Source organism: Sphaeramia orbicularis, chromosome 1 (genome assembly GCF_902148855.1).
Source record: "Sphaeramia orbicularis chromosome 1, fSphaOr1.1, whole genome shotgun sequence".
Classification (NCBI taxonomy): Eukaryota; Metazoa; Chordata; class Actinopteri; order Kurtiformes; family Apogonidae; genus Sphaeramia; species Sphaeramia orbicularis.
The window spans coordinates 22,549,628-22,568,470 of record NC_043957.1 but is presented as its reverse complement, the minus strand read 5'-3'; the positions used below and the strand labels follow the sequence as shown (position 1 = coordinate 22,568,470).

General features: G+C 36.1%; 1 protein-coding gene across 1 annotated transcript in view; it reads right to left on the bottom strand.

Moving 5' to 3' along the window:
- gna12a (guanine nucleotide binding protein (G protein) alpha 12a) overlaps positions 1-8,317 on the bottom strand; it is a 51,291-nt gene extending 42,974 nt beyond the window's left edge. Inside the window, exon 1 of the mRNA XM_030144866.1 lies at positions 7,620-8,317. Coding sequence (XP_030000726.1) covers positions 7,620-7,937 — 318 coding nt within the window. The 5' untranslated portion in view covers positions 7,938-8,317. The remainder of the gene's footprint in view (positions 1-7,619) is intronic.
- Positions 8,318-18,843: the final 10,526 nt, after the last annotated feature.

Genomic DNA, 18,843 nt, shown 5'->3' with positions numbered 1-18,843 from the left:
CATGTTAAGTGCATATATATTCCCTTCTTTCTTGAGTCTGTTTGCTCATGTAAAATGAAACACGATTAATATTGATTAAAAAAATCAAATTTAATCGAAATCAATCCACAGCAACCCTGTGATTAATCTGATTACAAATTTTAATCGTTTGACAGCACTAATAAATACCAAATTTCTTATTTTTCCTCTTTATATTTCATTTTTCACTTGTTTGTGTTTTTTTCTACCTGTCTTTTTCTCTGCATTTGCTTGTTGTATGTTATTGTTATTAACTGTAAAAGTCATGTCTTGTCTTATCTTATCTTATCTTATCTTATCTTATCTTATCTTATCTTATCTTATCTTATCTTATCTTATCTTATCTTATCAAGTAGCTTCCTTCCTGCTCCGATTCCGTCCACACAATGACCTCCATTGGCCTCCTCCTCTACAGTGTCTGCCTTTTACACAACCACTCAAAGCAGGAGGAAACTCCACAAACTGACTCCCACTGTGCAGCCGACATCAAAAAAATGTCTGAACACAACAAACACACATCTTAAGGTTAGTTCTCCTCTTTTGCCTTGTAATAAAAAAAGAACCCAACCACATTAATCTGTGTAGTTCAACTTGTGTAAACAATCTTTAAATCCACCAACTGTATTATAAAATCTAGTCAAAACCCAAATGTTCAGCAGTACTCAATCACCACTACTTCAAAAGCAGAGGATGGCAAGTAACTGCAACTACTGCTGTTTGTCATGAGGCTACACAACCCGCAGAGTTTCCCACAGAATTGTTATCTTGATTTGTCATCCTATCCGCGTTTCGAAGGAATTGTACAGTTTGAGTCATGAAATAAATAAATAAAGTGCAGTCCAAACTTTCCTAATCAACTCACATTCACCTTAAATATGTCGAGTTTTAATGTAAATATGTCGAATTTTAATGTAAATACAGACAGCGTTGCATTATGGGTTATTGGTAGCATTAATGTTGTTAGGCTAGCAAGTGCGTTTAAGTCTGTTAATACCTGTTAGTCCACTTTAACCTGCAGAGTTTGTGCAATGTGTTGTTGTGCTGCTGCTGAAGAAATAATGATTTCAGACAGTGAAGAATTACAGCATGTGTGAGCTGCTGATTCAGCCTCTGAACTCCAGTGTGGAGGAAATCTGATTGACTTTGGCTGAAATACCAGTGAAAAACAAGTGTAAAAACATTTACACCTCCATTCTTAGAGGTTTGGTTTGTCCACTTTAGCCTGCAGATTGCCAATGTGCTGTTGAGCCACCCAAAATCACTGCAGGGGGATTTTTTTCTCTCTAGGATTTATGGTCTTACAATACAACAAAGGAAAAACATTCTGTTCCAATTGGAAATATTTTTAAGGTGCAATATGTAACATTCACACATGACTGAAAATAAAGTCTGTTTCTGTCTGAAGATGGATGGATGGATGGATGGATGGATGGATGGATGGATGGATGGATGGATGGATGGATGGATGGATGGATGGATGGATGGATGGATGGATGGATGGATGGATGGATGGATGGATGGATGGATGGATGGATGGATGGATGGATGGATAGATAGATAGATAGATAGATAGATAGATAGATAGATAGATAGATAGATAGATAGATAGATAGATAGATAGATAGATAGATAGATAGATAGATAGATGATTTGGTTCCAAAATGTTGGGTTTTTGGAGCAGGAAGTGACCATATTTGGACAAAAATGGCCGGGTGCCAAGAGTACGCTGTGTCAGAGGTGAGCTAATGCTAAGTGCTAGCTTACTGATATTTTCCAACTATTAAACTTCATCAAGCTTTGCATTAAAAAAAAGTCATTTTACAATGTTGATACTTAACCACAACCACTGTGGAACTGTCTCTCAAGAAGAAATCTATTTCAGTAAAAACAAAAAGAGAGTATGTACTAATGTTACATATTGAGTGTTTATGTAAAAAAAAAAAAAAAAAAAGACAAAACAAAACAAAAAACGGGATGATACTGAAGTAACCTTGGTTGTCAATCTTGATTTTTCATCCTTGATTTATTCCTTTAATTTATTCCGACTTTGACTCGAGTCGCTTTATCACTCTGAAATCTCCTGTCACGTCTGTCATTTTTCATTGTGCAGACTAATAGCATCTATCAGACACAAAATCTGATAGAACTTAGAGCATCTTTATTTTGTCTTAAAACTGCAAAGAATATTTATGTTTCACTTCATATGAAAGAAATGACTCCAGTTTGACACAAATTATTTCAGATAATCATCCTGCCCTCCAGCAGTAATTACTGAGATCCAGGATGGGAAGTGCACCTGAACTCCACCTTTATATTCTGTATCATCTAAGCCTTGTTTTTGACACACTTATCCGCAATTTATCCTCCTTGATTCCTTCTTTGTTCTCTTCCTCTGTTGTTAGAAAACCCATAATCAGCAGGTGAGGATCCAACACCACCAACGCCTCAGTCCGCAGAGCAAAAACAAATCAGACAAATCACAACAATGTCACAGGTGTACCCAGACAAAGACTGGAACCACTTTACTCTCCATAAAATCACATTTTTTTCATTTTCACTCACACACATGCAGCTTATTTTTATCTGTAGCCTCATGACTAATGCAGTGGTTATAGATGAATTATTATTTAGTGCCTGTGTTCAGTGGATTCTATCAATACTTTTCATTTATACATATGATTCACCTCTAAGTCTGTGAATAACAACTTGTTTATTCCATCAGATGTTTTACTCTTTTTTTCACATAGTAATAAGTAATAAATGTTGAAGTCATCAATTCACTGACAGTCTCTTCTTGGAGAAGTTTGTTTTTTTTTTTTTTGGAGGGGGGGGGGGGGGTATGTGCAAAGGGCAGCGGATGTTTAGCAGCATACTACCAGAACACTTGAAAAACATGCAGCACTTTATGTAATTACACTACAAGTTTAACTACACCGTGGTTTAATGGCAGAGCAGTGACTTTACTCTGCTGCCCATATAACTGGAATAAAACAGTGACAATGGGATTTGTTCTTGATAGATAACATATAAGACTGTATCATTGCACTTGATTAAAGATGATTCATTGTGTGTTGAAATGGGAATAAAAAGAGAAAAGTATTTAACAACAAAATTATTCCAACTTTATGAGCAACAGTGTATTTACATTTTCATGATGATTATAAATGACAATTATGTTTAAAATCATTTTTGTCATTAACCCTTTCATGCATAGTGGTCACTACAGTGGACAGTTATTCTCCAGCTGTTCTCTTGTATATTCATGGGTTTTGTTGTTTTAGTTCCATATCAGCCAACACAGTGGACACTTATGCACCATCTCATACCCTGACATTCAGACCATTACTGTAACTTTGCTGTTCTTGTAAACCTGATCTGCACTAACATTTTTTAGTGTAAATCAATTTTTAATTGTTAGACAAGAAGGTTTTTTTTTTTTTTTTGCATATTATCTCCATGAAGTGAGTAATTACTAGCATTAGAATATGTTAAAATGTCAGAAGACATCAGATTAGCAGCCTTAAAAATGTTTTTATTCCATTGTTTTCAAGTCACTTTCTGATATTGGGCTTTAAACATGTTTCTTTATTTCAAAAATTAAAAGCATGGATATTTTTGGAACTCCTTAGAAAAAAAAACCTCGATCGCATTGTTTTTTTCATGCCTAAGGAGGAATAAAAACACTGAAGAAAAAAATCTAGGCTAAGACTCTCACAATTAGTGCATGAAAGGGTTAACCCTTTAACCCCTGTCATTGACCCCTTTACTGTTTTTAAATATTTTGCAGTCTATATTTCCCCTTTTCAATTTTTTTTACTCAAGAAGTACCGTCTTTATAAAGCACATCAGGATTTCATTGCATATACTCTGTGTCTACAATGACAATAAAAGGAACCTTGAATCTGGATCTAATAGTCATTTTTACAGGTGCAGTTGTTAATTAGATTATTTGACACTATTTTAATGCTACATTAGTGGTTTGAGTGATTTCTCTAATTACAGCGTCTGAAACATGAATATGTCCTGGGTTCCTCCTCTTCTATGACAGTAAATTGAATATATTTAGCTTGGGTCAATCATGATATTTTGAGGACGTCATCTTGGGTTTTGGGAAACTGTGGAATTTTTGCACCACTTGGGGCGGCCATGGCTCAGATGGTAGAGTGGGTCGGCCAATAACCAAAGGGTTGGCAGTTCGAACCCCGCTACAATGTAAATCGTGATACTAGGATCACAATAAGATATATCACAATATATCATGATACTGTTAAAAAGGCAATTTTTTGTCTTTCTTTTTTTTTAAATGTTTATTTCCTGGAAGAATTGAATTACATCAGAAGTCTGCACAAATACTAAACACATTTTTATTTGATCACAACAGGATCTAATGCTATATCACAAAATGTTCCTGTATTAAAACTTAAATTATGTTTTACAGACATTACAGTTTAAGATCCTGTTCAAATGTTCATATTCAGTTAGTTCATAACTAACATCAGAACATTATTTTTGTTTTAACAAATGAACTAACATCTGCCTCTCAGACAGTAAAAAGTGCTTTTAGGATGCTTCAAATAACCATTATTTAATAAAACAGTGTTAAATAATAATAAATAAGATATAAACAATAAAGAAAAACAAAAAAACAAAAATGAACCTCCATAATATCTACATTTGAAAGAATACCTAAAAATATCAATACAATACTTTTTAATATTGATGCGGTATTGTGAAATGAAATATCACGATATATCGCAGAACCGATATTTTCTAACACCCCTATTTATCACGGCTCTGTTACTACCTCCAGAAGCGATACAGAGCCGCAATAATAATGATCCCACCATTTCGTTTACACAGACGTCCTTCCGGAATAAATGTGAAATATTCCCGTAACAGAAGTGCTGTGTAAAAAGGAGTATAGACTAAATAAGAAAATAATAAACCAATTAATCACTGATGTAATAATATTTAGTTCCCAGGTTGAAAAACATTAACAGGGTGGCATTTCTATTCCTATATAATGAATCACACTATTTTCTTGTTGCGTTGTGTTCGTTTTTGCCGGTGTTTCTATGTTTTCATGTGGCTGTGGATGGCTGTAAACTGTAAGTGTGTTTTGTGTTGGGGGAGGACTGTGACGTGACCACTATACGCTGGTATTCGGGGGAGGGATTGGACTGGACTGTGTACAGGGCTCTTATCATCCTTGTCTGGGCTGTGGGTGGCACTCAGGGCGGATGTGCTCATCCCTCAGGAATAGTCTGGTATTGTTAGCTGGTGAAGGAGGCCCAGGCATGACAGAAAACAAAGGGACAGCAAACACTTCAGGATAAAAATATGCACTGTGTCAACAAACATCTTTGTGTGTTTAGGTGCATGTGAACCTTGATTGTGGGATGAAAATGTCAAAATTAGGGCTGCACTGAAGTCATTTCTCTTGATTAATCACTTCAGCTATGAAATGTAGGAAAATAAGAGGCTAAATGGTGCCTATCGCAATTTCCCGAAGTGGGAGCTGAATTCCCTCTGTGTGATAAACACCCTAAAATATTCAGATTTCTGTAGAAGATAAAGAAAACCAGGAAAAATGAGCAGGAAAAGCTGATCATTAACATTTGTGGGAAGGTTATCCCATTTGTTGCTGATTCATTTTGGGATTTTTTTGTGCGTATTTTATATCAAACATCTTGTGCTTCTTCGTGTTTTTTATTCTAGGAGATATGTGTTTTTACCCTAAAATGTGCCACAGTTCACAAATAAAATCAAGTGGTGTGTGTTCATGAGCTGACATGGTACAAAAAAAAAACAAAAAAAAAACAAACAAACAAACAAACAAACAAACAAACTATATATATATATATATATATATATATATATATATATATATATATATATATATATATATATATATATATATATGTATGTATACTTCAGAATACTCAGATTCCTATAATAAAATACAGAAGAGCAGTGTTTATATTTGACACTGACATTAATAACTGTCAGAACTGATGCTGAATCATTATTGGACTTCAGGACTGTGCGTTTTTGGTTTTTAGGTACAATATCTGATGGTTAGAAACATGTTTTTTTACTTCAGAAAACCTCAAAAGCCATAAATAAAATCAGTGTATATCTGGTCCCAAACTCATTCCTCTAAGAAGATAAAGAAAAGCAGTTTATGCTTGAAAGGTGACATTATCGACTCTCAGAGTTGGTAGACTTTGGACCAAACGTGTTTTTATGTCAAATGTCTGCTTCCTGTTTGTATTTTTCTACTGTTAATATCTTGAAACTGTTAGAAATAAATGTTTTTACTTCACAAACTCTCCAAAGAATAAAATCGATATCTAATCATGAGCTCATCAGTTCAAAAGTTAACTTCTAATCCATATTCAAGGTAGAAATCCTCCAAAATTCAGATTCTGCATTTCAGAACTGTTAGGGACTCATTTTTAGACTTTGGACTGCACGTTTTATCTTTTATGTAAAATATCTGCTTCCTGTTTGTATTTTTCTTCTGTTACCATCTTGAAACTGTGTTAGAAATAAGTGTTTTTACTTCACAACATCTCCAAAGAATACAATCGATATCTAATCATGAGCTCATCAGTTCAAAAGTTAACTTCTAATCCATATTCAAGGTAGAAATCCCCCCAAAATTCAGATTCCTCTAAGAAAATTAAGGAGTTTTTCTTCAAAACATGGCAATACTGATTTTCAGAACTGATAAGGACTTATTTTTAGACTTTGGACTGCACATGTTTTATGTTTTATGTCAAATATCTGCTTCCTGTTTGTATTTTTCTACTGTTAACATCTTGAAACTGTTAGAAATAAATGTTTTTACTTCACAAAATCTCCAAAGAATAAAATCAATATCTGATCATGAGCTCATCAATTTAAAGGTTAACTTCTAATCCATCTTCAAGGTAGAAATCCCCCAAAATTCAGATTCCTCATTTCAGACCTGATAGGGACTCATTTTCAGACGTTGGACTGCACATGTTTTTATCTTTAATGTCAAATATCTGCTTCCTGTTTGTATTTTTCTTCCCTTAATGTCTTGAAACTGTTAGAAATAAGTGTTTTTATTTCACAAAATCTCCAAAGAATACAATCGATATCTGATCGTGAGCTCATCAGTTCAAAAGTTAACTTCTAATCCATATTCAAGGTAGAAATCCCCCCAAAATTCAGATTCCTCCAAGAAAATTAAGCAGTTTTTCTTTGAAACATGGCATTGACTTTCAGACCTAATAGGTACTGCACATGTTTTTAACTTTTATGTCAAATATCTGCTTCCTCTTTGTATTGTTTTTGTCTTTTAACATCTTGAAACAAGCATTTTCACCTGGATAGGTTACATTTTGGATCTTATTTGTGTTCTCTCTGATTATTTATGCACAAAGCAATCAATCTACATCTCTGTCAATATCATTTAAAAGTGGAAGTCTCTATATATTCAAGGTAACAGTTTTCCAAAATGACAGTAACATAAGGCCCATCTTATCCAAATGTACTTGGTTGAATCCAGTTTAAAAGTGACCAGAGCAGGAAGTGAGTGTAAACAGAAAAGGGCCCTTCTCTTCTCTTACCTTCAGTATATTCTCATAGATAGTGTCCCGGAAATCCAGCAGTGCCTTCTGGTCAAACTCTTGTCCGTTTATGATGCGCATCTGTTTGAGAAATGTGGACTTTCCGCTCTCTCCAGCCCCGAGCAGGAGGATCTTGACCAACCGGCGGACGGCTCTCCTCTCCCGGGCGAGCATCGCGTCTATCTCCCGGCTCCTGCGCCTCGCCTCCCGCTCCTGCGCCGCGTCCCTCTCCCGGCTCCGGTCCTTACTGCCGCCCGGGTCCCGGCTGGCCTCGGCCGGGAGCAGGCAGCGGCTCAGGGTGCGGACCACTCCCGACATGGCGAGTCGTGGGAAAAGTTCACGGAAACTTGAGTGGGAGAATGTTCATGATAGGATGTGAGCCCTGTTCCGGTTACATCCAGTGGGTAAAGGGTCTCCACAGATCCGCCGGAGCCAAGTTGGACATGGAGATGTTTTCAGAGCTGTGTGCGCGCACCGGAGACCAAAGCCGAGTCCATCTTTGTTTGTCCAAACCTCCCCGGAATAATGAGGATTATCTAATGTTAGAAAAGTTCACAGGTTGAAATGTTCCAAGTTCTGCTTAGGAAAAACACAAAGAAAGAAAAGTTGAGGGGTAGGAGTGTTGGATCCAAACAAACGGAGCCTGAAGCGACGCCTGTGGAGACTCCAAGAGCGCACGGGACTGCCCATTGGACTGCGCGCACACACACATACACACACACACACAAACATATACACACATACACACACCGCCGGAGGTTTGTGAACTTGGGCAGCAGACAGAGCAGCTCCTCCGGGCGGTGGGAGGACGGTGGGGGTGGGGGTAGGGGGGGGTTGCCGCAGTACCGGTGCGCACCGGAAGGGGGCGTCAGCGGGTCCCGACTATAGCATGGGTGTCACACTCATTTGAGTTCAAGGCCCCAGTCTCAAGTGGGCCAGACCAGTAAAATAACAGCATATTAGACTATTGGTATTATTAACATAGATTGTTGTTGTTGTTGTTGTTGTTGTTATTATCTTTATTATAATACTTATCACCCCCCCCTCCCTGCTCACTTTCATTCACTCTCCTTCCTTCCCCTTTTCCTTATCGCCCCTAATCAGTCTATACTGTTTAGTTGCTCTTTACGTTTATTATCTTTTTTTTTTATTATTATTGTAATATGATGTTGTCATTGTTGCTGTTTGTCATTATTTTGTTGTTGTTCTTGATTTGTTTATTTGCTTGATTTTTCTTTTGCTTTTCTGTCCACTATGTCTTGTTAACTGTATCACAAAAAAGATAAATAAATTATTATTATTATAATAATAATAATTATTATTATTATTAATAATAATAATAATAACAGTAGTAGTAGTAATAATGTCATCTCCAAACTTTTGTCTATGTTTTAGAGTGGAAAAAAAATACAATTACATTATGAAAATGTTTACATCTATAAACTATCCTTTAAATAATGTGAACAGCTATGAGTAACCTAAGATTTTTTTTAGGAAAAATCAAGCACCGTTAACTGTCAATGTTAACTATATTATGCCTCAGTTTATCATTTACACATGTGCATTACAACTTCAAAGTGGATCTACAAATACATAAAACATTAGGTAATAGGCAGAATGTTACCACCAATCACTTATTTTCCTTAAGAAATTTCAGATTGTTCATGGTTGGTTAGATTATTTACAATTTTCATGAAAGGGTAGTGTGTAAATGTAAACATTTTCACCATGTAAGTGTACTTTTTTCACACCAAAACAAACAAACTAATAATAAATAAATAAATAAATAAATAAGATAAAGATAAGTATTTGGAGTTGTCATTACTTATAGGTTATTATGATGGTATTTTACTGGTCCATCATACTTGAGATTAAATTGGTGATCTCATTCCTCTATGAAATTGGTGATCTCAGATGGGCTAAAGTGAACTAAATGTGTTGTAAAGGTTAAAGCTATACTGTACTATGTGGCATTTTTACACTTTTCATTTGTAATCTTAAAAATGCTCCTAATGAGTGTGTGGCAAACTAAAATGTAAAAGAAATCCACCAGGTTTTGAAGCTTGAAAATGTTTAATTCTCATATATTTCCGATAAAAGTCTGACCAATCATTTTATTGGGTCAGAAGAAAAAAATTTGTGTGGTTTTTCTTCCTGTCTTTTCTCAGCGATTGCTTGTTGTATGTTGCTGCTGTTAACTGTGAAATTTCCCCATGGTGAGATAAATAAAGTCTTATCTTATCTTATCTTATCGTATCTTATCGTATCTTATCTTATCTTATCTTATTTTATCTTATCTTATCTTAAGATAATGGTAGTTAATGTACAGAAGCGGAAGGGAAACAATGAATGAGTGACTTCTCTACATTTTGTCATGTTTATGTAATATATTTTTAAATATGCAATTTTTAATGTATTTTTTACGTTTTTCTGTATAGTGTTACATTGTATGGTGTATTGTACGTGCTTTGTTAAAAAACTGGACTGAATATGGAGAAATCAGTGAACAGGCTGTTGTCATTTATATAAACTAGCGACATTGTACCCGTGGTGCCATTGTGCGATCGCGCCCTCCTGTGGTGCAACAGCGGCATTGCACTCGTACGCCCTCCCGTGCTGCAACATGCGTCGGACACACGCCGGACAAAGACGCGTCAGACAAAGACACATCGGACAAAGACACGTCGGACAAAGACACATCGGACAAAGACGCACCGGACACAGAACGTCCGTTATAGTAGGATAACAGACCATTATCACCTTGGTAAAAGTCCGCTTGCACAAAATAGACTCTGACACAAACTTCATCCAAGTACACAAATATGCATTCCTCTTTCATACTGAATCTGTAAATAATTTAAATGTTGTGGTATAGTATTCAGCTATTCAGGGCAAAAAACATCATTTTCATTGCATTTGATTGAAAAAGTACCTTAAGAAATTGTTGAAAAGGTCTCACATGGCTTGTATTACTCTCACAGAGACAAAATAACCTTGAAACAAACCATTTGTTACATCTTTTTAAAAGAGTCTCTTATCAGAATGTGGTACCCGGTTGGATTCTAACCTTTTTTCACTGTTTTTGAAGATATTTGCACATCAAACTCTCCCTAATGCATTGGAAGGTTCTTTTTAATCTTAAATGTTTAAAACCACAGTCTGCTCCAGCTCAGCACCCCAGTTTTTTAATCATATGATCTTTCAGCCCCTGGACATTCATGGACAGTATCACAAAGGTCTGTGATCTGTGACCAGTGATAATTAGTGTTTCTTTTTTACTTTATTAAACTAAAGGTAAACATAAAGGTCACAAGAATGTTTTAACACATATAATTAATGTCTTAAGTTTTTAATAAGAAATAAATTATGGAATAAATATCAATTTCTAAGTTAAAGCTACAGTTCTCACACTGATGCACAACACGGACAAAAGTATTGGGACACATTGAATTTAGGGCTGAGCTACAAAACCATTATAGGGTCAAAACACAGTAATGTCTTGTCAGAGAGCGAACTTTAATTCATTGCCATTCCAACATTTATTTCAATATAAAGTAGCTCCTTGTTTTGGATAATCCCTTATGGTCCAACTAAAGCAAAAATGAATTTAAAAGTAACAATGTGGGTCATTTAGCAACACTAATCTGTCAAATTGTCTCTAAAATGTCCTGTCAGAGAGATTTCCAATACTGTGTTTTGACCCTATAACAAATGACATAATTTTATATTACCATACATATCATTGCAATAACTTTTTTTTTAAAATTTTGCCTTTACGGTTAATTTTGTGTCCATTGCCATCTACAATTACAAAATGTTTCAGTGTTTTAATTAATTTTACTCAATGTTGATTTTTTCAGTATCGGTTTAACTACTTTAAATGTTCCACGTCTGAATTTCTGAAACATTTGTCACGTTCTGACCATAAAAATTCCTTTTCAACTCCCAGTAACCATCTGGTTTCTTCAGCTCTCACACAGAATCCAAAAAAAAAAAAAAAAAAATCAGCATTAGTGTCATCTATTTTACAGTTATTATTAGTATTATTATTGAAAATTGACACAAACATTTTTAAAAAGAAATAGTCCTATATCCTGTAGGTAAAATGTGTCCAAGTTATTTTGTTGATAAAGTGTATATCTTCTCCACTACATACTGACTTTGTTGTATGTATTAAGTTATACTTCCTCCCACTCCTTTTCGAATGTGCAAATGAAGTCATGTATATGTATAAGTTTTGTTTTTGTTTTTTTGTTTTTTTCCATGACTTCTTACTACCTGTTTTATTTCTAAGGACTAAGTAACATTACTTTGTCTTGTTGCATATTTGAAATAAACTAAATTAAACTAAAAAAAATTAAACTATGTGCAGAAAACAGAACAGAGATGAAAGCTGGATTTTACTCTTATATTGCTATGTAAAAAAGTTGTGTTGGTATTAATGCAACAGTTTATACAAGTCAAGATTTGGTATGTGTCATGTTTAGGTCGACAACAAAAAAAACAGCAAGTATCAATGTGCTTAACAGGGCTTTATTTAATATTTCTACATTCAAATATTACAAAAAACAAAAAAAAAATAGTAATGATCTATCATTAGAGTGTTTAGAATAAAGAGCTCTGAAATTCTGCCAAAGATGCCAATGTTTTGGACTGTAGAGATATGTGCTGAATTTATTTCCAGTGACGGGTCGGACTATTTATGTGTCCACTAGAGGGAGTAGTGAGTCACTCTGCTGGTCTCCCATGGTGAGTAAAACTAACACCACAGGGCCTTTGACCAAAGCATCACAAAGTGACCAGATGGGATGAGAACCACAAAGAAACAACTCTTAGAGTCAAAGAAATGGGCAAAGTGATAAAATTTAGACTCACTGTTGTTGTTTTCTCCACTGGACATGTCTGTAAATATAAAGAATGGAGTTTGATGCTGAAATGACAGTGTTTCTTCAACACAGGTGAGTTTGATAATGAGGCTTATGAAGGTATAAAGCTATTAAGAGATGTTATTATCTTTGCTAAGTTGCCGTCAGCTGATGCAGCACACGGAGATTATAAGACACAGTGTTATTTTGAGCGACTTGTCCAATCCAATCCAACTTTATTTGTAAAGCACTTTAAAACAACCACAGTGGACCAAAGTGCTGTACAGAAGAATAATTAAAACCAAAATAAAAGAATAAAATACAGATTAGATAAAAAAAAAAAGCCATACAATTAAAAACAAAAAACAAAAAAAGAATGAAAAACCACTACCAAATAAAAACAATAAAATAAAAATAATACATTCAAACATCTCACATGATTTCAAAAGCCAAGGAGAAAAGATGGGTTTTAAGAAGGGATTTAAAAACAGACAGAGGGGAGGCCTGTCTGATATGGAGAGGCAGATCGTTCCAACTGTCAAAAGAAGTGTCTATGAGTTTTAGTTTGTAAAAGACAGCTTGATGATTCCATAATACAGATGTCTGTAAACAATAAGCTTTATACTTGAAATGTTCTCTATTGCACAATGATAAGTAGGAAACATATGTTGACACTTTTGCATTGCATTCAATTCAAAATATTCCTTAAAAACAAGTTAAAAAGCTTCGTGTGGATGCTATTACTCTCTGCGAAGCCTGTTGAATAAAGAATGCAGTAGTACTCAGGCTTATACTTAATGTCCTATTTTTCCAGGCAGGTTAATCAACGGGAGTCTGTTCTCTTCTCCACACTTTCTCCGCCTCTCTGTCAAACAGCCAGACAATCCAAACTGAAGTGATTCCTCCATAATCCTGTCCGTGTCCCTGAAAAACATAAGCCTCTCAGAGAAGCCAAACCGACAGGAGCTCGCCGGCCTCAGAGCCAGACCAACAGGAGATTGTCTAAGACTAATCAGCCGCAGGGTCCAGACTGTCTCAGGGCCAGTTTCACTTCAAGAATAAGCCGCCTCGCTCGTGCCAGCTTGGTCCGCAGACCTTGGATACTCCAGCAGACTTCTTTCTGCCCACCAACTGTCTGCTGTTACCAAAATGGCCGGATTTGAGCCAAAGGAAGTGGACCCAGCAGAAAGCAGCCAGCTGGAAGAAGCAGCAGACATGGAGGTGGAAGTCTGCATGTAGGAGTGAGGGCCCGAGGACGGTCCACCAGAAATAATCCATTTAGAGGAGGGGGATGACAGCAGCGCTCACTAATCAGCATTTCAGCTCCTCCATGATCAAAGTGAACCCACAGACAGATTTCAACCCATAATCTGAATTCATTTTCATTTTAAATATCATGGCTGCTTTTACAACTACTTTTTTTTTCCTGCTGCATCTTGTTTCATCTTCACACTTTTTTTTTTTTTTTTTGTCAAACCGCCAATCTAATTTACTAACTTAATCTGAAATTATGATCTAATTTTAAATGTGACACAACATAATATTATATTTTCAAACTTCATTGAAAAAATGGCAGAAGTGCTGCTGGGAGAAGCCACAAGTCCCAGACCTGCTGTAAGTGCAGGTTTGTCCAATTTATTGTGTTCATTATGAGTGCATATCTGGCAGGGACAGATCCACAAGGGGGCAAGGGGGGGCCACTGCCTCCACAGGGTCCTGATTTATTAACGGTTTGTGCATGTAAAAACGTGCACAAACTTGACTGCGCACGCAAAAACACACTGAAGCTTATCTACTAACAGGATGAACCCAGGGTTGTGTCTCTCAAATGGGCAAACAATGCACGTTGCAACAAAATTCCGAAGATGCCCGAGTGACCTACTGGCTCTGTTTGTAAACAAATGATTTGTTTTTGGTGGAGTACTCTTCAAAATTGTGCACTGTGAGGGAAGAGATTCAGGTGCATAATCACAGAAATACTTACAGATTCGTGATACTTAGGCTGTGACTTGGGTTTTACAGACTTGATGAAAAATTGGTAACGTAAGTTTCCCACAGCCAAGGTTATTATCATTAACGAAAACTAACGAAATGACCAAAACTAGAATTAAAAAACATTTTTGTTAACTGAAACAAATAAAAACTATAATTAAAAGAAAAAACGATAACTAACTGAAACTGTATTGTGTGCTTACAAAACTAACTAAAACGTATAAAAATTCTGGATAAAATTCCACTTGTTTTCACCTTGTCAATGTCGGATTGATACAAAATCAATTTATTTCGTTCTAGTAATTTTAGCTAGCGGCACCATACGGTACTTCACGGTCAGTCACTTGTGGTCACTTGTGATTTCCAGTCGTCTCTGGTCCCCACTCTACCTGGAAACATGGAGACTAAAGTTGGGGAAAGCAGCAGAGTCCTGTCTGGGATTTATGTGAATTCGACAGAGAAGAAGAGAAAAGATATGAAAAAATAAAATTAATACCAAAACTAAAGTAAAACTAAACATTTAGAAAAAAAAAAGAAAACTAATAAAAAACTAGCAAACCTGCTCTAAAAACAAATTAAAACTAACTGAATTAGAGAAAAAACGTCAAAACTAAATAAAACTAAACTATAATGAAAAATCCAAAACTATTAGAACCTTGCTCACAGCTTTAACGAGAAACTCCAGTGCAGAATGCATGGGAAGTCCTCCACTTCTCCATGTTTTTCAGCCTTTCTGTGTTGAGTTTACCTGTTCTCTCCACCAGGTACTCTAGTTTCCCCCACAATTAAAAAAAAAAAAATCTTCAATTCTCCTGTCGGTGCCCCTGACCACGGTACTGATGAAGGAGTTGGCGCCCGAGCGCCTTCATCAGCTCACTTCTCCTGATGTGTGCTATGTACTGATGCTAATTGCTAATGCTAATGCTAGGGACTGTGTATGTATTATTATGAGTAAAATGCCCTGACTGTACTTCCCTATGGGGATAATAAAGCTAGCTAACCCTGTAAAACCTGACCTATTAAAAACTAGCCACAAAATTAATTTTTTTGGAATTGAAATGTCTAGTAGCCCTTTTAACACAAACAAAAAAAAATGTTGCCATATCAATTTGTTTATGATATATTTTTGTATCATATTAGATACACTGGGTGTTTTTGGCAACTTTTTGCTCACAGCATTAACTTAAGACACAAATACTAATTTTACCAGTAACATTTTGAAAATACAGAATATTTCAAGTATGTTATTTTATTTTATTTTTTTACATAACACTTTTTTACAGCCTCTTTATTTCCTTTGAATGGCACCATAATTTCAATATTTTGACATTTTCAACTGAATAATGGTATAAATGTTCTTCTTAACATAACTTTTAGAAAATTACCACAGACTTTCTTACAAATTGTGTGTTGGGTGATTTATCGTTAGTGGCCATATTGAAAAGGGCAAAAAAAAACAAAAAAACCTTTCCACTACCTGCCATGGGATGATAATCCACCAGGGAACAGAAAACAAGTATCAGGTCATACACAACAGGTTTTTGAGGAACGTTTTGATCTCGTTGATAAGATAAAGGTCTCAGAACCTGGTGTAGCAAATATGATATAAATGGTTTTATAGGGTTAACCTTCAACATTATTTTAACCACAGCCACGTCAAACTCCTGATCAGTCACACAATAGTTCTGGGACACCACCGGAGGATGAGTCAAGAACAAGATTTAAGTTCAAGTTTTTTTCATTTACATCAGAAAAAAAGGAGTGCAACTTTACTAAATTTGAGTCACTAATAAAGAAAAACTAAGTCAAAAATGCGGGTTGGCTGTAGTTTCCAAGATTCAGCCTTGGGTCAAAATGTGAAATTATTAGAATTCATGAGAGAATATATGTCTTACTACAAAGGAATGTTTGTGTCAGAGCTAAAAAATCTACTTCAAAATATTGTCCATCCATCCATCCATCCATCCATCCATTATCTGCCACTTTATCCGGGGCTGGGTCGCGGGGGTAACAGTCTAAGCGGGGACACCCAGACTTCCCTCTCCCCAGACACCTCCTCCAGCTCTTCCGGGGGGACCCCGAGGCATTCCCAGGCCAGCCGAGAGACATAGTCTCTCCAGCGTGTCCTAGGTCTTCCCTGAGGTCTCCTCCCGGCGGAACATGCCCGGAACATCTCCCCAGGGAGGCGTCCAGGAGGCATCCGAAACAGATGCCCAAGCCACCTCAGCTGGCCCCTCTCGATGTGGAGGAGTAGCGGCTCTACTCCGAGCCCTCCCTGGTGACTGAGCTCCTCACTCTATCCCTCATATCAATATCAAAATATTGTCTGCACATGAAAATACATTCACTTTTCAGGTTCTTTATCCTGGAACATATATAAATCTATTGTTTAAATGGACATAAACCAATTTATATGTGTAATAACACTTTATCAAATACATTGAAAACATCAGCCAACCATCACTTTTGTTGTTTGTTTTCCAGTTCATTTGATTAAAGTATGTAAGCTTTAGCACATTTAATCTCTGAGGCAGATCATTTATAAAAAATTGCAGACCAGTGTAATCAGTTGTAATATAAATATTTTCGGCTACTGTTCGTTGATTAATATTTGTGAACTAACTCACAGAAGCAACCATTTCTGTTTTGACTTTGGAGCTGTTCAGACCTATTGATCTATGTTTTAATGTCAGAGCACGACTATAGGGTCAGAAGTCCGTTAACGTGTCACTCGCTTTGACGTGAACAATGACTTGACTCGTCTTCCTCGACTTTTAGCAGGGACTTAACCTGACGTGACTCTCATTTTCACCAGAGATACTTAGAACTTGCTCGACACTTAAAGGTTAAGACTTGAGACTTGATTGTTGCTTGGACATGTGTGACTTTAATCCCATCTCTGGTACAGAACACAAGCGTGACAAGGAATACATTAACTAAACTCAACAGTGCAAACACAACACAAGCACAAGGCTCAAACTATAATGCAATAAAAACCTGAGTCATGCCTGATCATCAATCATCACCCTGACATTGAGTTTCATTTTCAGCAGAGGGATAGTGTCACATTTTACTGAAGGTTTTTATATAAATTTTAAGTTCCTTTGAAGTTCCTGGAAGTGGCTTCAGTCGATCAAGATTTCCTATGAACCTTTCATAGCACTCTCAGTGGAAGCCATGAGTTTCATCAAGTTGATCAGGAATCAAGTCACATGTGTCCTTCATTCGGTAGCTTGATCCAGGAGGTTGCCCTAACTGAAGTACTTTGACTTCCTTCAATTTTTGGAACTTTTTTTCAGGATCTCTACTGGCAGATAAACTTTGTATGTCTGAGTACCGAAGGCCTGGGACATGAGCAATACAGGAGAACTTTGATGATGAACCATCACTGTCACGTTTACGTTTTTGTGGAGGCTGGTCCATGGTGTTATATATCAAGTCTGTCAGCAATTCAGAAAGGAAGGAACTTAAATACCTTAAGTAAATTCAAAGGAACTTAAACTTTATATAAATATCTTAAGTAAAATGTGACACTATCCCTCTGCTGAAAATGAAAGTCAATGTCAGGGTGATAACATCTGACTTGGAGCATCAAGTACTGAAATATTTTTGAGAAACAAATACTCACATCAGTCCTTAGACACAAACATGTCTTGTCTTGGTCAGTCACAAAATATCACTGCACATAAAAGATATCAATGGATAACATAGATGAAGAGCAACACTAAACTTTTTCAGATTACTCATTGGACATATTCAGACATTTTGAACATATGGGTGAAAATTCTGGCAGAAGAAATGTTCATATCAAAAGTTCTGGCCTGTTAACACCCAAAGCATGTGACATTTTAGTTTCATATCAAGTTATATAACAGATAATTATGCAATCTTCAGTATTCATTTCTCCATTTTATCCATAACTCATTGAAACATATGGTATCTTTGCCAATATTTGTCCAACTGGATTACTGTTTGCAGGAGATGGAAGCTAAGACACTGAGTTTTCTTGTTGTATATATATTTTAGCCAAATGTATGGAGAATTGTGAAGAACAAACATTTATTGAGGTCATGATCATGTATTGTGATACGGGTGTTTATTGTTTATACCAGGGATGTCAAACATGCGGCCCGGGGACCAAATGCGGCCCACCAAAGGGTCCAGTTTGGCCCCTGGGATGTTTTTGCCAAGTGCAAAAATCCCACAGTCTTGAATTGAATTAAGCAAAAAAAATTTAGCTTGAATTAAGGAAAAAATCTTGAATTAAGCAAAAAAAAAAAAAAAATCTTCAGTTAAGTAAAAAAAAAATCTTCAATTAAGCCAAAAAAATCTTCAATTAAGCCAAAAAAAAATCTTCAATTAAGTTA